We start from the raw sequence: 24,433 nt of genomic DNA, 5'->3' as shown, positions 1-24,433 counted from the left end.
TGGGCTCAGACAATGCTAGACAGCGCAGCAGAAGTGAGCATAGCTCGCAAAGTCCTTATGAATCTTCTGGAGACAGTGGACACGAATGAATATCTTCAAGTGGAAACTGCAGACAACAGAGTTAGCAAACCTCACAAAATATATGAAATAACTTTACGTATAGAAGGGGATAAGACTAGAAAAATTAAGGGGACTATTTTGGGATAATCTCTCCAAGGGCTATGACATCCTTGTAGCTGAAAAAGACTGGCCACCAGAGTTTGTCAGGGAGTGCCCTCATGGCGAAGAAATAATTATGCCTGCCTTCTCAAATCATATCCCAATTCATAAAAAATACACACTTGCCAGAAAGTGGGCAGTAGCTCAAGCTCCTGCTTTATACAAAAATCATGTAGGATGGGATGAGGACTCTCCTCCTCACAAAATCCAGTTAAAATCACAACCTACTGCACAAAGACAGTACCCAATTAAGCAAGAAGCTAAAAAACAGATAAAAGAAATCCTAGATCAATTAGAATACCAGGGGGTAAAAAATACACACTTGCCAGAAAGTGGGCAGTAGCTCAAGCTCCTGCTTTATACAAAAATCATGTAGGATGGGATGAGGACTCTCCTCCTCACAAAATCCAGTTAAAATCACAACCTACTGCACAAAGACAGTACCCAATTAAGCAAGAAGCTAAAAAACAGATAAAAGAAATCCTAGATCAATTAGAATACCAGGGGGTGATTGAAACTTGCACCTCACAAATGAACAACCCTTTGTTTCCGGTCTCCAAACCAGACAATTCATATCGTCTAGTTTTGGATTACCGACACCTTAACTCATGTTGCAAAACTTTTGCAGTGCAAAACTCGCATAGTGCTGCACTAATGAATAACATAGTGCGCAAAAAATACAAAACAACATTAGACATCTCTAATGGATTCTTTTGTCAAAACATAGCACCAGAGAGCAGATATTTGTCTGCGTTCTCAATAAATGGCACTCAAAAACAATTCTGTTGGTTAGCCCAGGGGTACAAAAATAGCCCAGGGGTATTCTCAGCGAGAGTAACAGAATTACTACAAACATATGATGACGAAGCATTATCTTATGTCGATGACATATACCTAACAGATGATGACTTGGATACTCACTTGAAGAGAGTGAACACCATAATACTTGGGTTCGCAGCAGAGGGTTACAAATTCAACTTTAAAAAATCCAGAATTGACCATCTAACAGTCCTGTTCTTAGGATACGAATTATCAAGTGAAGGCAAAAGCCTGGCTGACAATTTCCTAGAGAAATGTGCCGTACTCCAAGCACCTAGAACACTAAAAAACCTACAGTCAATTCTAGGCTTCCTAAATTTCGGAAGAACATACATTGCAAATTACGCAGAAAGGGTCAAACCCCTTTATGATCTAATAAAACCAGATTTTAAAAGAACCAATTGGACTCAAATACACACAGAAATTTTGAGATCCTTACAAACAGACATGTTAATTAAAACATAATTAGAAACACGTGATAACACACGCAATCTTGTGATTCGAGTCATCCCAGGAAGATGCGGATTCACATACCTGACCTCTAATGAGGGAGAAAAGGTACCGATTGCATTCAAATCACACTTGTACACAGAAGCTGAAAAGAAATTCAGCATTAAAGAAAACATTGTTCATGCAGTTCAAACCGCAATAGCTAGAGAAAAAGATAAAGCTGACGGTAGACACATCACGGTCAGAACAGCAGAATCAGCCTTTGAGGCATTAACAACACCTTGTAATTTACCAACAACAACATTGAATCCGGAATGGATACAATGGGTGAATTCAATTACAACGGACAAAGTATACTACTACTTTGATCCAGAACTAAAGGAATTGAAAAATCTAGAATATGAAAGAACATTCCCTCTGCCTATCGACATTCTGCCCTTACGACAATACGCTTGTGTAATCTATACAGACGGACATGCTCAACTCTCCGTTTGGGGAGAACAAGCATACAACCCAACATGTGAGATTACAAAAGAAGTGTGGCGCGGAGGTAAACTAAGACCTCTATTAACAAAAACACACTCAGTAGAAACTAATTCAGAACAACAGACTGAAATAATAGCATTGAAAATGGCGCTAGATAATGCGGATCGCGAATTCCCGACACTTATAGTGTCCGATTCATATTACTGCGTCAAATCATATAACAACGATTTGCAGACATGGATTCAAAACGGTTACAAAGATGACACAGGTGCAACAGTAAAGCAAAAACTGCTTTGGGAACAAATAGCTCTTTTACAAAAAGAACTACCAAAGACTCACGTGACACACTCACTGAGTCATCAGCGTGATGGCGTTCACGTTGCAGGGAATTCATTGGCTGAGACAGCCACAGCGGTAGCAACTAAATCGGCTTCCGTAGCTCGGAAAAAGCGTACAGTGAAGTATATTGACGGTGAAACAGTGCTGGCGGTGAAAACGTCATCAAAAGGCGACTGCTCAGCGCTACCGATCAACTATCCACTCAATTATACATACATAATCGATGCAAACTCCGTCCCTTTTGCTCGAATCCCTGGAGTGGGGGATAGAGTGATTCCAAACATGGACAGGAGAAACTTGTTAATAGCAGACGCACATATGGGCGAGGGTCTCAGACACCTCAAACTAAAAGATTCTCTGGAAGAATTACAATCAAGGTACTGGTGGCCAGGCATGAGCCTGCATCATACCATTTTTGTAAAGAACTGCCCAAACTGTAACAGAAATCGCAGTGGTGAGAGAAACGGTGTAATACCGTGTCGTTTCACTCCAGAAAAGATCAACAGTAAAAAGCAAAGCGTCCGATTAACATATACAGGCTAGTTTCCACTTATAATGTAGATCACCAGCACTCGGCTGACGTCTGGACTGTTATACAAAGATTTGCGAGTCTAAATGGCATATACGCTAGAAGCATGCTACGTTTGACCATTGTTTTCACTCTAGCCCTCCAGCCTGAGGGGAAACATGGCCAAATGAGCATAGCACAGCGGGACTCTTCTCACTTCCTTCCTGAGGGATACGGGATGGTGTAAAGAAAAAACCAAGGCATAAAGCTATCTATAACAGAAAGGATATTAGGTTCGGGAGCTGGGTGGGTCAAACATCTAATAAGTGTCCAACATAGTCTAAATAACTTGCCAAGAAATTCTCTGAAGGGATTCAGTCCGTACGAATTATTATTTGGAACTAGGATGTTAGTCTTAGATCTCGACAGTCAGACTTCAGTGGTGAAGGAAAAATGCTTTGATATCAAAGATCGTTTGGCTGTTTTGCAGGACTTAAACGAAACAAGAAAAGACCTGAGCAACATAAAGTTGAAACAGCAGCCAACAACCACTGAAGAACCACCACCTGTCCCAGCAAGACCTGTCTGGATTCCAAAAGTCGGGGATCTAGTCAGAGAAAAGATCGCGGTAAAGAAGGAATTTGGGCCTTCTTACAGAAAAGCAGTTCCTGTCTTGTCTGTCAACGGGACAAGATCAGTTGTACTACCGCCGCTTGCTGGTAAAAAGGAGAACCGAGTTGTATCCATCGACCTGGTAAAACCACAACATGTGGCCGATAACAAATAGTAGGCCAAGTGGACTCCCGAGAAGTAGTAGAACACCAAGATTTGCTACTAACACAGAGGTTCAATCTAAGAGGCTAATCACATTCGAAACGCCTACAGAACTACAACAAGGACTATGCAACAATGCAATGGAACTTAGACCTCTGAAAACCCAAATAAAAACATTTAGCAGAGACACACCAATCTATAATGAAGTAACAAACGACTATGCAAGAAACAGTAATCCTGAAGCAATTGGAACAATTGACAGAACTGCATCCGGCTACTTCATAAACTTCGATGATTCCTCTGAAGGCTTCACTGAATCAAAAACACAGCCATCAACAAAAACCTTTCAAGATAAAGTTAAAGTACTTTTGAAACAACTGAAAGAAACATATCTAATTTCTCCATGGATTGAATTTTGGGTGGGTTTTGGTGCATTTATCCTCATACTTTGGCTCATCATGGTACTAACTTTAGGACGCTTCATTGAGGGAAAATATGCTAAAATGGACACAGCAAGTCAGAAAATCAACTTGATCCTCAAACCACACACATCTTCACACGTCGAGAAAAGAGAACTTTCTTCAGTCAACTTCACAGCCAATCCTATACCGGGTGGGGTAGCATGGGACAAAACTGACTACGAAATTTATGGTCCGGTTGAAATCCTGAAATATCCACACCAAATTAAGATCTCGTTGAGTGACTTTGTAAAACCAAGCTCATTTGCTGATGATTGGGACTTTGAAAGTATAAATAATATGATGTCTGACTTAGTGATGTCTGCTAAATTTACCAAACATGATTATTTGCAGGGTTCGACAAATTATGATAGTATGTACTGTTATAACCACTATGGTAACCATTTTCTACATAGATCTGCACAACCTAGAAATGTTTTAAATTATAATCAATGGGAACATTGTGCAACCCCTCCAAAAGGAAGCTCAAGAACCGTTTATGACAAATATTCATACTTTTCAGGTTTTAACACAAGTAATGCCGAAACATTTTATTTCAAATTGTCAAATAAGACAGGGACAAAGACCATGATAACAAACACGAAATTGATATATTCAGACTCATTCTTTGAACAAATGAATACTTTTGGTTTTGATTATTGGGACAAAAATGTTGAAGTAAAAAGTGTTTGGGGTACAAAAGAATGGCAAGTACAGGGTATAGAATCTTTGTTTAGAGCCTGCATGATCCCAGAACAAATTATATTTTTAAATGACACTGTTCAACAAACTACCTGTCTTGGCTTAGCCAAAATCAAAGACTTAAATAAACCGTCTATTCCAAAACCAACAATGAACAGCAATAGCTCCACAGATGAAGAGATAGACGTAAATTATGTATTAAACCAAAACAGAACACATCATGATTGGAAACAGTGGTTGATCTGGCCCACAGATACTAATAACTGTCAAAACAGATTCCTGAACAAAACACAGGGGTTCAAAATGACCAGGCCAGACCCTAGATATTCCCAAAGACAACACCCAGGAATAATAACCACCTACAGTGTGGGCAAATTATGCCTTCAGTGGCTACAGACTTCCACACTGGCAGAAATTAAGCAACACCTAACTTTACTTACTGATGGTGCTGACTTGCGTGATTTCATTATGGGACCGCGCAAACAGCGTCAGAAACGTTTCATAGCAGCCTCTGTATATGCAGCATACAACGAGGCCTGGAAGGTGACTCAAATTGAGACAGCAGAAAGAATACGGGAAATTGACCGTATTAATTTGGAAAAATCACTTTCTGTAGTGGACAATGGGTTAATGACTCTGTCCTCCAGAATTTTTTCTCTGGACAGCATTGTGTCTTCAGCAATCGACATAATATCGCAAGACTTACTGTTGTTACAACACGGTCAGTCTCAATTGCGTTCTATTGTACAGCTTGGCTGGACGTTACAAAATCTGCGTTCAGGCTATGTGCCTTGGCGTTTAATCAACACAACGTCACTATTCAATATCTTTAACCTTACTGATAAACAAATCAGTATGGCCCAGAAGGGTGCTGATTATACAATCCTGAGCATTGAGAAACTCGAGAGATTACCAGTGACAATGTCAGAACGACCTGTCAGTGAATGGATAATACATGGGATAATTAATATTCCAATATCAACCTTCAGGTTTCAATACTGCCAAAAATATATACAGGCTGGCATGTACGAAAATATGGGAAAGGGGTACATTAAAACAACATGGAACTTGCCCTATTCACATGCATGTGTCAGTAATAAAGGACAGAAAGTGTTTCTTAGTGGCAATAATTGTGCAATGTCACTGAGCGGTACACTTCTGTGTAATGGAATTAGTTTGCATGGAGCCTGTGAAGGGAACTCAAATAACCTTTCATGTCACCAGCTAGGCGCACCTGCAACAGAGATAGAACCATTCTTTCAAAGACTCTATAATGGGAGTTATATTCTAATTGTAGATCGCAGATGCTGTAGTCTTATGCCCGGGACTCCTTATCTCGTAACTACGACTGCGAAGGTCAAGTGCTGTGGACGCTTATTGTTCCCCAGCTCCCTTCCAGACAGGGAGGCAAGGGCATGGCCCAACTTGAAAATTACTTCTATTCGAATAGATACTTTAAGCAGAATGAAAACAGTGCTTCTTCAGACGCCGACCAGACTCACGTCATCAAAAGAAACGTATGATCTCCTAGTCGCAAGGACGACTGCAGAGATTCACTCCTTATTATCAACTAATTCCCCCATACATTTCGCAGAAATCCTGAATGAAATCTTAAATATTTCTGATACCAGTGGAGTCTCAAAAGTATTTAAGACAGTATTTTCGATGGCATTAACACCATTCAAAGCCATACTGGGTATTTTTCCAGATTTCGTCCATTCGATTTTTGGCGGACTTCCCCTCATTTTAGGACTAATTGCAGGAATCCTATTCCTGGTCCTTATATTTCGTTATGGCAAACCATGTCACAGACAAAACACCTGCGACAAGGGAAGAAACAATCCTAGCCATTGGATACCGGGACCGGATATCAAAAATCCTGGGACTATCCCGGCTTAGAGACCTGAACATGACTTGGTTTCTTTCATTTCGACCAATGTGGCATCGATGTGTTTTACCTGTATTAAGGTGCTTGCTATGCGGAGAAGAATGCGTGTTAGACACCTGTCTGACTCTACAATCAGATGCGCCAATGGATGCAGAAACATTGTTGAGTCCAATAAAGGCTCATGCTTTGTGCTGCCCTCAACGGCTACCAATCCTGATGACGGCATTCGTGGAAGCTTCACCACTACGATTAAGGGGTAGTGAAGTTCAAGATGAAAGCAGCATTGATCAGGTACGACCTTCTGTCAGCAATACTAATCAAAACGTCAATGGAGACAATCATGCGCACGAATGCATGGTTACATCTTTTTCCGAGTTAGTGGAACTCTCCCAGGAAGCTGTTGACAACTTTTTCGAGAGTCTAAATGATATGATGTTCTCACCAGAGCAGAAATAGAGACTTTTGAGCAAGCTCGCACACGGCGTTCCCTGAATTTGGCCTTCAACTAGAATAGCAAAATACCATGAACAATTTTCCCTCCAGTTCACGGACAGCAATTTTTTTCAGCAGCCCCAAAGTATTTTTACGAATTTTTCGGGACACTTATTTTCTGCTTAAAGTAAGAACTATTCTTAGCGAACTAAAATTTCTATTTTTAGATACTTTATAGACATTAGCTGCCCGCTGGTATGTTCATAATTATTTTATTCTGTGATGGAATGGTCTCGAAACTTTTTTCTGTATTAAGAGCCATTTCATGTGTAAATTCTCATATACAAATTAGTGATAATGTATAGATATGCGTGATTACTTTAGCATTATTCTACAGCTTGAGTGCATATATTACATGTGACTGTTTTTTCCGTATATTTGATAATTTCAAAATGCATTTATGTATTTTGGGGTGGTAAGGTATACACGATACTCTACAGTATGTTTTACTATGCATAGATTCGTAAATATGTCCATAGTTAGCGTGGAGTGGGTGTGATGTATTCCTATAGGTTCTGTATCGATCCCCCTATTCCTGACCCTATTCTGGTTAACAAGTTAACTAGCAGCCATCCCATGAGGCAGAAAACCCCCATGATGCAGGAACCGTTATCTGATAAAGCCACACTACGGCACAGGAACGTGTTATCTGATTAGGTCATAACGCTTGCCATCTAATTAGACAAGCGATATTCCTCCAGCCCCTGATAAGGCATACGGAGTTCTCAAAACAAATCAAACCTATGACAGACCTGGGAAAAACCCTGCGGCCATTGTTTTGATTTCACCGAGAACTTCAGCAAAAGAATGTGCTAACGACCAGGTCGTATGACATCCTTATTGACGTATCTATGTCCATCCTTACGTCAATCTCGGCACCTTAAAGGTATAAATATTACCGATATTGCCCTATGCACACACACGCGGTGGTGACGAGATCGGAGCAGCCAGACTTGCCGAAGCCCAGAGCAGAGCAGACCCCGCTGGCGCAGCCCCGCCTTCCTGACGCGCTGAGAACGAGACGCTGCTTTCTCCTGCCGAGAAATCCAGCTCCGGCGCTTCCGGGTAGCCCTCGCAGGCAGCCTGGAATATCGAGACCAGAGACGAGAGATACCATCCCTCATTCATCCTAGATTCCAGGTACAGAACTGAATAACCCCTTGCAGAGAATTCTTTAGTCAGTCACTTGGCACAACAAACTTAACTTAAACTGAAACTTTCTATTCCCGCCCACGTATTAGGCTTAGGTCAGGTACACGGGGTAGGCGTAGTTAGAAACACCAGTTGAGTACGATTAGTCAAATGTAAATGTGTATGTATTCATTTTATTCATTTTAAACCTTCATATGGCTTAGAAACCATATCAATGTTTTTACAGTATTATTTTATACTTCTGCTTTTATTGTATGCACTTTACTTAACCATAAGTATTGCAATAATATCGATCCATTTCTCTTGTATGAGAAAAGAGACTGATCAATAAATAACATCTTTTATTGAACACGCCCGTCTCTTCCTTTTCTCTACAATCTGGTGAGACTAAGAATGCACGTACTGACTGAGCAAAATAAGTCGTCTTTTATTTTCACACGACTCTAGAGATACACTCTTGATTAGGGGAGAGCAAAGTTGTCATGTTCTATGGTTGTCAGAAACTAAATCCCTTCTTGTCTATCCAGGGAGGTTCAACTCCTCCTTGCCTATTCGAGAAAGTTTCTAGTGAACTCTGAGCTAGCTGGCAAACCCAAAACTTTAAGTCTAATATCGACAGTAGTAGACCTAGTTAACGTCTGGTCTAGGCCTATACTATTGAAGGTATTATTCCAATGCGCAGAGCCTATTGGGATAATAGGAACTACACTACAGTATGTCCTGTGCCACAAGTACATACAGCACAGGCTTTCAGTTACCCATACAACTATATCCAATTCATACACACACATTTATACATCCCCAAATACCACACTCTCACTCACATACATGGCAGCCCTGTCATAGTGCCCCCTAGTCAAAGCATTTTTTTATAAACCATAGAATCTGGCTCTATGGACATTCGGATTAAAGTCAATGAAGCTGGGCATGGGGGTGTAGGAAGCTCTGTATATACCATACCAAAATAAAGTATATTGTGCACAGAGTCCAGTGGATCCACAAAGGCTTACAAAGGTAAAAGTAGAGAATATCTTACTCTCTATTTGTGGTAGTGTGGGCAAGCAGTAAGGCTTTACCAGAGGGTAGTGTTAAGCATTTATTTTACACACTCAGGCAAGAAATGATTTCATACACTCAAAGACTGAACTGTGACCAATTGTTTTGTATAAAATTAGTTCTTTGTTGCGTTTTTATTTTTAGAACCATACCAGTCTTGGTGCAGGTAAGTAAAGATAGTACTTTTCCGATAATGCAGTTGAATGCAGATACAGGTAGATCAAATGTTCAGAAACCGTTGAAATAATTTTTCAGTTACTTTGCAATTACTTTGTGATTACTTTTTGGATTAGTTTTTCTACTCACTGTTATATGCCTAGATATCACAATGGGAATTACATAAATAAAAGGTAAATAATTTCCGACTCCACACTTAGAACTTTTTTTCACAGAAAAGCTTTCAATGCCACCCTATGGGAGGTAATTATGTTATTGGTTTAAAGGTTAGAACTTGGTTGTGGGAGTTAGGTTTCTGGGGTTAGAACCAGGGTTCCCCCAGGGTCAAGGATGTACTCAAAGAACACCCTCAGCGGCACTAGGGGAGCCGGGTGCGGAGGCCCAATGTTATCGAGTGGGGGATAGGGTGCCTCCGGTTGGTGGCTGCTCATGGGCACACCACTTGGATGTGGGAGCAAAGCTCCTAGGGTTTAGCTCAGGGCAAAGGGAGATTCAATTTATCACACAAGGTGCACCCACAGCGGCAATAGGGCGGCCGGGTGCAGGGTGCCGATTTGGTTATCGGGAGCCCACTCTTTTCAATGAGAGTAGCCGGTTTTGGATTTTGGCTGCAGGCTCAGTCCAGGAAGTCTTACAGGAAGAACCACCAGGTGGGCAGGTAACTTGAAGGGCTCGGGACGTAGGTGCACCTTGGGTTCTCTTTCCCAGGGGGCCCGGCGGCTGGGTGCAGGTGTGACTTTTGAGGTAAGATTTCACCTTACCGGACCGCTCGCGGTTGGGTGGGATCTCTGTGCAGAGGCTGCAGGTGACATCAGGGAGTCCTGGAGGGGCCTCTAGGGGACCACGCTGGGACCAGTGGGCCACCTGGAATCAGGCCGTGGGCGACAGGTGCAGTGGTGGTTCCAGGCATCTGGTTTCTTTGTCTTCAGCAGGCTCAGAGTCCTTCTTTTGAGATTCTTTTGAACAGAGCAGCTGTTCACAGGAGATCTGGTCTTTGTTGAAACCAGTCAGTCCTCTCAGGGGTTTCTGGAGGACGCTGGCTGCAGAACAAGGTGACCTTTGGCGCAGGATCTATGGAAACTCTATACGGGCCGGTAGGGCTGGGCCCAAGTCATTTCTTCTCTGCAGTCTCCTATGCTGGGCGTCTTCTTTCGTCCTTCTTCTTAGCAGTTTGCGGGAATCTCCCTTCTGGGTTCAGGGATGCCCCCTAAATACTGCATTTAGGGGACGTTTTAGGGGTGTCGAGGTTAGTAGCCAATAGGCTACTGACCTTAGGGTGACTACACCCTTGGTGTGCTCACCCCACTTGGGGAGTGGGCACAATTCCTAAAACTGATTGGAGAGTGCCTGTCATCTGCAAGATGGCAGGCACTGAAGAATGGGCTTCACCTCGCCTCCCCCACCTGAGGGGTGGGGTTGGTAGAGGTGGGCACACCTTCTGTACTGTTCTAATTTTTCCCACCTGTCTTCCAGCTGAAAACGAGGGGAGACAGGAAGGGGGCCTGCTCCTGATAGCAGGAGGGGCTGCGGGCCACGTTACAAAGGTGGCAAGGCCCTTGTAGCTCCCCTGCTATAGACGGCTCTTCCTGACCTGGGGGAGGTGACCACATCTGCCCAGGAAAGGCTTTGTTTCTGGGCCCAGGGAGCGCAGGCTCCTGCCCTAGGGGTCCAGAAACATGTCTTGTGATGGCAGGCTAGTGTCTACTGGTCAAGGAACCCATCAGAGGATGGTCGTTTTTCAGGAGGCGTCTCTAAGATGCCTTCTGACTGCATTGTATAATAAATACCACACAGGTATCAGTAGGGGTTTATTAATCTGAGAGGTTTGCTACCAAACTTCCCAGAATTCAGTAAAGCCATTATGGTGCTGTGGAGTTGGTAATGTCAAACTCCCAGACCATATACTCTTTATGGCTTTACTGTACTTACAATGTCTAAGAATGGACTTAGGCACTGTAGGGGTACAGTGCTCATGCTGTGTGCACCAGTGGTTTAGTGCACCCAGCTAGAGGGGTGTTGTTATTGTTAGGTACTTTTGTATAGCGCGCAGCTGCCTCAGTGAAGGGGAATCCCGGCGCTTGCAGCAGTGCCAGTGGAGAGCTAGTGCTAGATTGTATGGAATAGGCAGGTCTTGATGGCCTTACGGAAGGACAGTAGGCAATCGAACAGCCGAATCTGAACAGGAAGAGAGTGCCATAATTTAGCGGCAAGAAATCGAAATGACCGGCCCCCCGCTTTAAGGCGCTTCACACGGGGGACCGTTGCAAGGGATTGCTCTGCCGAACGTAACTGGCGAGTAGGGCCATAGGGGACTAGCAGATTAGACAGGATCTCAGGAGAAGAAAGCTTTAAAGTTTTAAAGGTCAGGCATAGAGCTTTAAATTGGATCCTTTGTGGCATGGGTAGTCGGTGAAGGCGCCATAAGGCACCTGCCGCAGAGCTGGTCCTCGGAAGCCTCAACAGGACTCGGGCAGCCGCATTCTGTACTCGCAGCAGGCGAGTGACTTCAGCCTTATTGACGCCTAACGTAAGTCTTACCTCCACCATCATTCCAACTACAGAGGCTGAAATTGGTGCTCTCTTCCGATTGTTCTCCATAGCCTCAGGCACAGCATATACTCGGGAAATTCCAAGCGCAGCATATACTCGGGAAATTCCAAGCGCTGATGCAATGGACAAACATCTGTAACACGCATCGTCAATCCGCTTCCCCTCACTGGGGGCTGGCTGGATCCCATGTGAGTAACCTGTCACCAATATACACTTCCTCGTTGTGTGCATTTCACATTTGGACGGTTCATTACTTTACTCAGGTGTCCCTTATTGTTAGGTCCTCAAGAGACCCCCTATTGATGGTGGGGTCGAAACGCCGTCGACAAAACTGTGAAAACAAACAATTCCCCAGTTCCTACCAATGTACTGGAAGGCTATAAATAACTATTTAACATTTATGTTATGGTCATTTTTTGTATTCTGGAAAAATATTTTTATGTCACTAAATTGAAATGTAGGGTTGATGTTCACTTGGGACACCATGCACTTTTATGCTTAACTTGACTAAGTATAAACATAAACAGCTAATATTCATGAATTGTCTTGTTGTATATGATTTCCTTGTTCTCTCATACATTGTCCACAGAAACCGTAGTTCCCTGTTATATATTACCTAGACCACAGGCAGTGGGTTGCAGGCATGGCACACAAGTATGTGTACCATGTCGACTCTTCACTTTTCTCTGCACCAAAACACGCAGCCTGCAATGGCAGCATGTGTGTGTTAAGGTACAGGGCATCTAAGGGTGGCACAATATGTGCTGCAGCCCTTAGAGGACTTACCTGCTCACAGTGCCTTTGGTACCCATGGTACCTTTTACAAGGGACTCACATGTGGCCAGAGAGTTGCCAATTGCGGGTACAAAGGTACAATTTTGGGAAAGAACACAGGCCCTGGGATCCTGATTGGAAGGGGCCCAGGGCACATCAAGTCAAAGTACACCAGAAGTCTGACAAAAAGTGGGGGGGGGTTACTGTAACAGAAACTCACCTTCCTACATGGGGTGTCGGGTAACAATGCGCGAGCTGTTTATCCTTTAGTAGCTCACAATGATTTTCACTGATCAGAAGTAGCTGTCACAACAAAAAAGTCTGGAGACCCCTCGTAGAACCCCACGCAAAACTTGGCAAGGCAGACAACCGCCTGGGCCATCAAAACCCTTTCCACTCTTTCTCCAATTTTCATGCCATAGTATTTAATTATTGTTGTTTAAGGCTGGTGCTGCACCTTTTCCCTCACAGCCTTTATGTTCCCTAATATCACCAGTCTCTATGTGCTCCAGTTATTTTAACATAACCTTTTGTGTTTTTTACGTAACTTTTGAGGCGTGGGCCTTGGCCATCATGTAGCGCCCCTTCATATTCAGGCAGCTGCTAAGCGAGTAAAAAAGGCTACTGTGGCCTATGATTCCCAGACTAGGGAACACAATTTCTTGTATTTTACTTATTTATCTAGTTGCTATTATAATTTCTGTTTTTAATATCCACATAACCATACCTACAGACATTTGACTCAAATCTTTTAATTTTCATGTAAATGTTTTTTCTATATTTCACCCTTTTGCCCAAATTGACCACCACCAGTTTGAGGAGTCAGACTCATGCCCTTTCCTCAGAATTAAGTTTTCAGATGCATTTCTGATTTCAGCTTGGCCGATACTAGAAAGAGCTTAGCTTCACGCTCACTGATGATCTTTGTTTACATCAAAAAGCATAGTTCACACTTAGCTGTATCACATGCATAGCCTAATAACACTTCGGGCCTGATTTAGATCTTGGTGGATGGGTTATTCTGTCACAATGGTAGCGGATACCTTCCACCGAAATATAAATCCCTTAAGATATAATGGGATTTATATTTCGGCAGACGGGATATCCATCACTGTTGTGACCGAGTAACCCGTCCACCAAGAACTAAATCAGGCCCTTATTTTGAAGGTCAGTGTCACTGACATCTGCTGGTGACATTTGGGGCAAAGCAAAACCTGATGATGTGGGGGGAAAAGAATGTTGCAGAAATGACAGAAAAGTTTAAAAACCTGAGCAACATAGACATGTGTCTGCTATGGTGCTAAAAAGAATAGAAACCGGAACTGATTACACATTCTATCGAATCTGTAACATCTCCACACTTGGTTCCCCGCATATCACCAGCTGAAACAAAATAGTCCTTCTGTCACCACAGTAGAGGAATGCTTTAAAATTTTAGAATCTAGTATCATTACTGAGAATGCTTCCTCTATTCTGAGGAAAGGGCATTCTACTACAAAACCTGGAATATAAATCCAATGCTACAAAACCCCAAAAGTAGACAACAAACTAAATTAAAACCAGTGTTCCATCACATGCTTACATTAGAAAACAAACCATATAGAAAATTATGCAACTGAACAATTAAAAGTTAATAAATTAGACACCGCTAGCGCACACTAATCCTGCTTCTGGGAACATAACAGCATTGAAACAACTATGTTAAAATGTATACATAATCATGCTGCAGATCACCAACAAAGGTGAAGCATGCCTCTTCATTTTACTAGACCCATCCAGCCTTTGATATGCGTGACCACAGTATTCTATGGCACGCACTGGAAACATGGAGCGTCTTCAAGGGGAAGTTTAAAAGTGGTTCAAACCATACCTTCAGACTCAAATCAGAACACCTTCGTGCACCTGAAAATCAAACCTCATTTGGCACACGTATAACATAGTCCTGCTGGACTATCTGAAGGACCCACGTGTCAGATCTAATGGTCTGCCAACCTGGAGGCAAATGTCTAAACCCACCTCTCACAGGGTGGCTGTGCACCACAAAGGGTAAACTAAAGCAGTTTGGAGGTTAAGGTCGCAGGGGTGGAGGACTCTGTGGAGTGGTGTCCCTGGTGACATACATGATGTCTGCTTCATCCATGGCCACAAAATAACTGGCAGTGACTATATGCCAGTCCTCTGGAGTAGCCTTAAAATGGTTGGGCAGTTGAGGACATTTTCAAGCAGGGTTGAAATGCTCAAGGAATGCGCTGTAGCTCAGCTTTCCTTAAAGTGTTCAAGGGTAGAATCAGACTTTTTGCTTAAGAGGCGAGACCCATCAATGGTATGTGCTTTCGAAACACCTACCCATACCCAGAAAAGCCAATGGATCGCATCCACACGTGACAGTGGATAACTACACTAGTGCCCACCACACATCCCAAGCAGACAGTAGCATCCAGCCCTGCCTAATGACGTATTTAGCTACATCCTGGCCGTCTTGAATGGTTTCAGCCAAAGAGGTTCAAACCTCCTCCAGGACTGCAGATAAAATTTGCGGCCATGTCCCAAAGGGCTTGCGTATAAAGGACTATGAGGCAGACAGCACTGACTGACCTCAATTCCAGATTAGCAGAACTGTCATCCAATACTTGGATGCCTCAATCCCTTTTGACTCCTTATCTGGATGGGTTGAGGGGAACACAATAAGGGGTTAACTTTGCTGGTGGAAGCCTGGACCACGAAACCCTCAGGAGGTAAGAGCTGCATAAAAAAGTCAGGGTCCACCGGCACCAGTCTGTGGCACCTGGCCAAATGCCTGTTCAATGGTAGGCAAAAGCAAGTGTTTACCCATGTACCCAAACGGTGTCAGTAAGCACTTCATTAAATGGAAGTAAGGGCTTAGCTGAGTCTGGCCCAGAGTGCAAAACTTCAGTGAGACCATTTGTTTTGACTTCAGAGTCCAGCTGTAGATCTAGGACCTCAGTCGCATGTTGAATCACTAAGGCAAATGATGCACTCTTCAACACTATGTAAGGGTAGGCATTGAGACCAATGGCCTTCAAGAAATCTATATAAATGTAATCATCTTCATATTATGGGCTAGATCATCCCCCATCACCTCATCATTATCAGGTTGATCAGAGCACAAGCCAACAAGATGATGCAAGCTCTGTGGGAGACTCCGTGGCAGAAGTGTTTTATCCGAATCAGAAAGTATACGAATTAGGCCCAGTGGAGTCATAATCTGACCTCAAATGGGATCAAACAGATTTGGTTTGGGATCAGACCCTGGTGTAGGCATGGGCTCGACATCTGCCAACACTGGGATTGGCACTGAAGGAACCAGCGAAAGTCTAGCAGTCCGTGGGAAAGTCAGCACCAAAGACAGTGCAGAACCTGAGGCGGGTTTGGAAGGGAGACAGAGGTGTACCCGCCATCAGTAACCATCCTGGAAGCCCAAGGCAAATAATTGGTGCTCAAAAATGAGCCAGCGGGAGCCAAAAGAGAGACAAAAAAGAGCAGCGTAGCTTCTTAAAGGCTCCAATCTGCTGCAGCATTGCTGATGGCCCTGAAAATTCAGGGTGCAACAGGACCAGCTGAATTATCAGCTAAATGATCAGGAGTGAAATCGGTTAGCACTGTGACACCGTTGCGACTCCTCTCTAGACAGAGAGTGGTGCGATGGGGCTGAATCCTGCTTTGACTTCTTATGCTAAGATGCCCTCTCAGGAGAGCCACTAGAGAGCGAAAACCAGTCTGTGCCCTTGACTTGGAGTGGAAGCGGCACTTACTCGATATCCGTGACTTCTTTCGGTGTTCGCCAATATTCAGCTTTGCTTCACAGTCTCAGAATGCCTTCAGTTGCATGAAGGCACAATCTTTGCACAATTGAGTTGTTCCTCAAGTACAAAAACCAGAGGCACACCTTGTGCAGGTCCATCACCAACATCTGCTTCCAGCAGTCAAGGCACAGTCTGAACTCTACAGTCTTCGGAGGAGACATTGTTCCCATGCATACTGGAAAAGAATTTTAGAGGAATTCATCAATCAATGCAAAGGGGCGGAGCTCTGGATCTGCTTTCGAAGGCACAGAAAGAAAGGAAAAGACGTCAACGCATGGGGAAGGCACTTTTATGAGGCTTCACTCCATCAATTCAGGGGCAGAATAAGGACAACACAAAGCTGCATGAAGACAAATAACAAGGTGCAGAAGCACTACTATGAAAATGTTGGGGTCCATTCTGGCACTTTGGAAATATTCTGAAGGTGAGGAATCTCTGGTTAGATTATCAGAATATTCATATCAGGAAGACATAATTTACAGCTGTCTGGTGTGTCAACTATGCTATTTGCCCCGTTCCTTACAAAAGGATGTCAGATAATAGGACACCTTATGCAGGACTCGCAGGCCGAACGCTAGTAATTTTTTACTTTTCTTTTTTGTTTAATCTACAGAGGACTTGGTATATATTACTTATGTTTAAAGCAATTTTTTACACAACTTCATCCTGCCTCTCAAAACCAATCAATACCCTCACGCCCTATGTTCAGCCAACTATCACCTCCTCAACCCCAACTCATCCAAGATAAAATCAATCATGTCTGGATCCTCTTCTCATGAATGCTGTTCTACTCCAGCTCTGATCCATCCATCCCTTTTGAGTTTAAGTGAGAACTCAAATAACATTTCCTAATTCTGGAATGATCTGGCAACAGGAACAATATGTCTACAACTGTAAATACAAAAATGATTTCTAATTTGTCTTGAAATGGTTTCACCCCGAAGCCTGCCACCAGTTCTTAACCACTGTCATTGTATATACGTAGAGGTGAGTGAAAATCACATCTTAGCACGTTAAACCATTATTAATGTTTCTCGTTTCAGGGTGCACTGGCCAGAGGGGCAAGCCCTCAAAACTGTTTGTTAATAGGCGGCTTTAAAGTAGCATCATTTTCTGGTCTTCACCGAAAATCCCAATTGCCATATTAAAGCCTAGATTATATTAAATAAGTAAATGTTACACATTTATAATCCTAGTTCTACATCATAAGATTCTTTGTTGAATTTATAAACATTAGAATTGTCCCAGCCACACTCAGGATCCAAGAACACTTATCTACCAAATGCATAACAATTACAATAAATGATTAAAATCTTACAAATTTAAAAGCCTAAACCATATTCTGCATTTTGATAATGCTCTAAACTATACCCACTCTTGACCTCCTGTTGGTAACAATCTGGTTAATATTCTCATAGATCCGTCATCATCTTGTCTTCTTCCCTGTACACATTCTCTGCTGGTGTTAAATGCCAATAAAATTGGTTGATAAAAAAATAAATAGTTTTACACCCCAGATGCTGCAAGGAGGTTTAATGTTTAAGCTCTAAAGGGGTTGACAACAATTTTGATAGAACCACAATGAGCTTCCAAAGAGGCAAGAGTTTTCCCAATCAGAGAGAACACTTTTTTCAATCCTTCTAGAAAACCCTTAATGACTAGAATCATGAAAAACAGCAACCTTCTAACCACAGTAGTAGGTCAAGGATTGGCCAGCAGCGGTACGTATGGCAGCACCACGTTTTCTAGTAGGATACAAGAAAAATGCACTTTTGCATCACCATACATTTCCTTTTAAGAGCACATGCGGCTCTTGAAGGTTTTTTGCTTCTTTAACAATATCCATACAGTATTTGGGCAGACATAAATGTCCGTATTGAATGCATTAAGGAGCTACGCTGTCAAATTCAATAATGTCAGATTTGGATCTATTAATGTCCAGACACTAGGATTGGGGTTGCACAGCAGCCTCTTGAGCGTTTTTTTTCAAGAACTGAAGTAAATCAGTGTACCACTTTTGCCCTTGACATTCCAGTGCAATCAAGACTACCTTGATTTGTATCTCTCTGGGTCTCAGCTGACTGGTTGGGATTCAAGGAATCCAGGTGAAGGGTAAAATAAACTTGCTGATAAGACCATGACAGCCTGGAATTTGCTGTTTCCTTTGTAGAGGCAACTTTCTGTGAAAGTATTTTCATTTGAATTAGAATGTTGTTTGTAGTCAGAGAAGGAAAAAAGAACAGAAGGGTTAGAGCTCCAATAGTTTAATATGGCAATGTGGCTCCTTCTGTGACTAGACACCCTATACTGTTAGACTGTCCAAGTGTGCTCCACAGGCAGTCAATATTGCATCCATGGATACCTACCTAGGAGATTCTGATATTAATGGACTCCCATAAGGGGAGAGCGCCAATCACTCCACCATGTTAGTGACAGTAGGACATCTTTGGGTAGATAAACCCAGTCATCAGAGGAACCTCACTTTTGCTTCCACCAATCATTCAGACTTTGTTGTAGTAGGTGCATGGCAATGCGGCATTCAGGATTATGAATATGCACAAAGCTGTGGACCCCAGCAGAGAAGAGATTTGCTTTGTAGCAGAATTGTGTATAGTGGAGCTACAGCACTTCATTTAAAGAGCAAGAAGAACACATGTTTCCTTGGATGGTCCCTAGTGTTGCACCAAAGTTGAACCTAAGTGGGTTGCAGAAACTACTGAGGAATTTCAAAATTATTTGAAAACTGTTTCCAACTTTTTTAAGATTGTCAACATTGATTATTCAATTGACTAGGTAGTAATTTATGCACTTTTCCCTAAGATGGATCTCAATGACCACCATGAATCTCAATAAAGTTCTTGGATCTGTATTGGTAACCAGTAAGGTCCACTACAAATCTCAGGGCCTTTCTGTGACTGTAGCAGAAGGAAAATATGCATAAAGTAATCCCAGAGCGCAAATCCAATCTCTTTTCTTTAATTGTGAAAAAAAATTATGATGTACCATTGAGCAGAATCATTCTTTCTTGATGTATTTGTTGGCGTGTGTGAAATCCAAGTAGGGCCTGAAATCCTTGCGTGGGTTTCTTTTCTCCCACAAAAAATATATAGATTAATTTTCCTTTCACAATGGTGTTATGCACTCTATTACTGGTTCAGCTTTATTCCTTATAAAGTGAAGTTGATAATTTGGGGTATGTTTCAGAGGAAATGAGGAGCAAGTGCATTGAAATGTAGAGCACAACATTTTTGCATAATTTTCAGTACACGACTGTACTTTGGCATGCTTTGCCACTCTTTGGTATAGTTTACGACTCTTAGGTATGGTTTGCAATAATTCCATATACAACAACAGCACAGAGAAAGGGAGAAGTGGAGATGTGATTGGTGGAAGCTGCCATAGGATTTACGACTCAATTCTGGTTGATGTTGCTTAAACTCTCATTGACTGAAGGATCAGCGTGGTTGATATTGTTGTCATTTTTTAGACTGTTGCTGCTGATGTTGCTGCAGTCCATAAGTCTTCAAAGCTGATAAAAGAATGTACTCCAATGCTGGTACAGTAGGAAACACCTATCCTTACACATGTCTACTTTAGTTCCACTGCTTTCATTGCTCCTGTTTCGGAGCACATCCTCTGCATCTCATTTGTGTGAGGTTTGAAAAGTAGGAAGCTTGTGACTGGAAGACTCAACATCTTCATTTGTGCATAATGTTTTAAGGAAGTTAGCCACCTCTACAAGGTTCTTCGCAGTGTTCGCGCTTGACAGTAGTCACATGCAGACAATCCATTGTCCAGAAAGGTACTTATTACCTTAGTTGGAGAACATAAGACCTCTGCTAGCTACCTCCATGTCTATTCTTAGACCGGCTGCCTGCAAACTTGTACATTGTTTCCGACATGGATATGTTATAATGGCCTGAGTGGTTGCATTGGCCATTTTCTGAGTTTTTGAGTAGTTGCACCAGTCCCGCCCTAAGATGTTCAGAAGTTTGCTCTCCGAGTCGGGTTGCACTGCAGTTTCCAGAGACAAATTATGCCTTTCCCTCAACGCTAAAACAATTACAGAATCCAATTTATGTTTTATAGGGAGATATGTGGTGCCCGCTCCCAGTGCCTTATATTTAATAAGCAAGGTGGTGCTGCCTATGTGGTTAAGGCATAAGAAACTTTTTTCTGCAATCTCTATGAAGTCTGGGAATAGCGGCAGTACTGTAATATGTGGTGCTTGGAGCGGAATATTCAGTTTGTTGCTACAAGTACCAAAGTTGCCTTGAAGGTGTTAATGTTGTTTATCTGTGATATTCTATCTGTGATATTCTAGACAGAAGTCGACCATCATTGAATATCATGAACGAAAAGGAGTTGGTGCTCTTCTCCTCATCTGAGGTGATTGATCTTGTGGTATGTCATAAACCGGTGCAAGCAGAATAGGACCTGTTGAAGATGACATACGTTCAAGCACGAGTCCATTATAGATGATGGCGGTGATGGTTGTGGTGCAGGTGAAGGAGAGATAATGGTACTGGGCACCACAATGGCCCTAGACATATAGGAGAAAGTGGCGTTTGCACTGTATTATCATTCCGGAACCCAGGGTACTTGGATGAGTTAGAGAAGCTGCCAAAAAGGGAGAAATTGATGGCAATCGCCTTGATATCTAACTGCTGTTCTTCGTTCTTGAGGTGCTCACCATCATAGTTAAGAGTCTTGAGGCGGCATGCCTTGACTGCGAAGAACATTACATCCTTTATGCTGATGGTGTCCTCAACACTGAGTGGTAGGCAGACATCAAACGATGACGTGTTCTATGTTAACGGGGTGCACGTAGACAATGCCTCTGTCCCAGATTGTGTCTCAGACTTCGACTTTGATAGTGCCCTCTATCTCGGCCAGGCAAAAAGCCTGTGATTAGAGGCAATGCTTCTTGTGGTTATTCTTCTCCTGGGATCTCCCTCTGGGGTACCTTCATAAAGTGAGACCTCGGACCCAACCTAAGGGGGTGGGGAGGGGGGGCACTTCCACTGTCAACTCTTTTGCACTCCTTTCCCTCCCTTATTTTCTGACTCCTATGGTTTTCCTTCAGACTTACTTTCAGGTTGATAACCTCAGGATCTTTTAGAGTCCTTCCTGGCATATTTAGGCAAAAACGACATTGCTGCACAGTGTGAGCATTGGGGAGGCAAACCACAAAAAGTATGTGAGGATCATTTGCTCCTTTCTTTCTCCCACAACTGGGGCACTTGACAAGCAAAGAAGTTATAACTGCAAAAGTCTCTCCAGAAAATATGGAAAAAAGCAGGAAACATCAAACACTTACTGTCAAACAACATTTAGACCTAAGGAAGATGTTGAGTGAAGACCAGAAACAAATGGTGGGGAAAAAAGACAGCTTAAATCAAATGGCAGGGTTTACACCCCAATAAATGTTTCAGGAAACTTTACTCAACAGCTAAAAAAGAACTGGTGCTCCAAGGCAATTGCCAGTGCAAGTTATGATGGAATAACCAAGCTGATGGCTCCATAAAGGGGCAGGGCCCTACAAAGATCATACTTTCTGGCTGGCTTTTCCTTTAAGATTTATTTTTAGGGTGCCTAAGGCAACAAATCGGTAGTTTTGCTACAAGGTTGTTTTATGTATAATGTTTTCCACTTGCAATTCATTTTAAAAGATGAAAAAAACCACCACAAATTTGGTAAACTCAGCCTTGGATAGGTTGCAGTGAGCGGTTATTCATTTAAATTAATAAGAGTTTAATAATTCATTGTGTAATTATCACATATATGGTAAAAGAAAAGTGTTCCGGGATCCCACACGTACACAACACAATTCTAAGGTTCATGACCGTCATTGAAGATCCTGTGATGCAGACAATAAGAATTAGTCATTGTTTTTGCTTAAAGAGTGATAGTATGTCATCATTCCTAAGGGCAGTGAGGTTCCATTTGTGACACCATTTGTATATGCATGGGCACGATAATTTGCATGGGATACTAGCGGTTGGTTTCTTGTCTTCCTGACACTTTGCTGTTACCCAGCATATAGTTAACTGTGATTTCTGGCTGTTCCTCCCAGGAAGGAATATGAAATCCGCTTAGGCTAAGAAGGTGCTGGAAGAATCACCAAGGTTCATTTTTGAGAATGCCAATCAAGATGAATGTTTGTGGTATCAGAATTCATCTGTGTGAACACATGGTGTTAAAGTCAATGAGTTCCATTAACAAAAGAGTACGAATTATCCCAAATTATGTTGTGCAGTGAATGAAGGTGACATTGGCTGAGAAGATTCACATGATTATTTTCTTGATATTTTCATGATTGGAACTGCTGTGAGATAGATGCTCTTGAGGTTTAAAAGTAAAGCTTTTACAGCATAATTCTCACCTGTGTGTCTTTTACAGAAATAGGGCTTTTGCCTAAAATCAAAAAGGAATACTAAGCATGTTCTTCAGGGAGCATAAAGTGACGTAGGTCTCACACCAATAAAAGAAGGAATTTGGCCAAAACTTTCACCCAGTTTGGTGATCAATAGGCAAGAGGAGCCCCTTACTTTCGTATATAAAAGTAAAGCATAGTAGGAGTACTGTGAAATGTATCATTCTCCACGATACAGCACGAGAAAAAGACAAGGAGATAATGCTAATTTTCTCAACATAATTTATGTGGATTTTCTGAACATCACTGGAGAAAAACAGCATATGTTATTATCAGTAACCCTCTAAGTTCAAGGTATATAAGGTGGTCTACATAATAGTTTATAAACAAGTTTAAAATGTAAAACAGTGATTGTTATTTGAATACTACCGTTAAGCACTTACATTGATAGCTGCCTTTCTAATGGCAAGTTGATTGTTGAGATGCTCCAATTCGTGTTTGTTTGTTTGTATGTTACAAAGCAACTGATCAATCCTTTCTTCTTTTTCACCATTCACACTGCTATCTAATGCTTCCTAAATATGATACAAGTAGAAAAGATATTTAATATGAAATTCTGAACAAGTATACAGTACATGGTGAAAATAAAGGAATTTACATTTAATCAAATTATTATAAATTCAATCCAAGTTATTATAAATTCCAAACGCTAACATAAAAGCTACACTCTCTCTCTTAGGCACAGATGGGGAGCTTATCAAATTGTACTCTAGTGCTTCATCAAGATAATACAGCATGTGTTCAATTTGGCATAAATTATATAATTGTAAATCACTTTCCAGGGAAGAGAAAAGAATACCACACCCATGACTGGCCTCTGGCCCCTCAAAATTAGTTGGTACATTAGCAAGATTTATTTTACACTGCTCTGCAGCGAGTCAAATATCCCAGGGATAGATGGCATTATAACCCCAATCTTTGCAGGCAATGTTGTTCTAGTGGGCAGCTGCAAAATCATCATACATTTTTAAAGATCTTTGTCTGGTTGAAGACCTAAAAATTACTGTAAATGTGATCATTGTGGGTAAGAAATACACTCATTCGAGATCTTTGCTTTATGAAATGGCCATGTTGAAAATGACGATCAGTATGCTTATCGGGGGATCAGACTATTTGTCAAGGCACAAGTAAATACTGAAAAACTAAATGAGTCAGATCTCAGTCAAATAGAGCTTCCAATACAGGATTAAACTTTATCCTATTAATTTTTAGACGGAGGGGAAAACTTTTAAAACTATGGAGTTGAAGTACAGGCCCATAAGATAGGAAGTACACCTCTAGTTGTATACATATTTATGAGGTTTGTGGACGCCCTGCAGGGAACAAGCA

General features: G+C 42.0%; 1 protein-coding gene across 2 annotated transcripts in view; it reads right to left on the bottom strand.

The window, feature by feature from the left end:
- CDK5RAP2 (CDK5 regulatory subunit associated protein 2) overlaps nt 1-24,433 on the bottom strand; it is an 841,564-nt gene that overhangs the window by 506,286 nt on the left and 310,845 nt on the right. For both annotated transcript variants that reach the window (XM_078642183.1, XM_078642184.1), the window contains one exon: nt 23,488-23,619. In XM_078642183.1, the coding sequence (XP_078498309.1) occupies nt 23,488-23,619 (132 nt within the window). The remainder of the gene's footprint in view (nt 1-23,487; nt 23,620-24,433) is intronic.

This window comes from Lissotriton helveticus, chromosome 5_1, assembly GCF_964261635.1.
Source record: "Lissotriton helveticus chromosome 5_1, aLisHel1.1, whole genome shotgun sequence".
Taxonomy (NCBI): Eukaryota; Metazoa; Chordata; class Amphibia; order Caudata; family Salamandridae; genus Lissotriton; species Lissotriton helveticus.
This window is presented reverse-complemented; position numbering and strand designations above follow the sequence as displayed.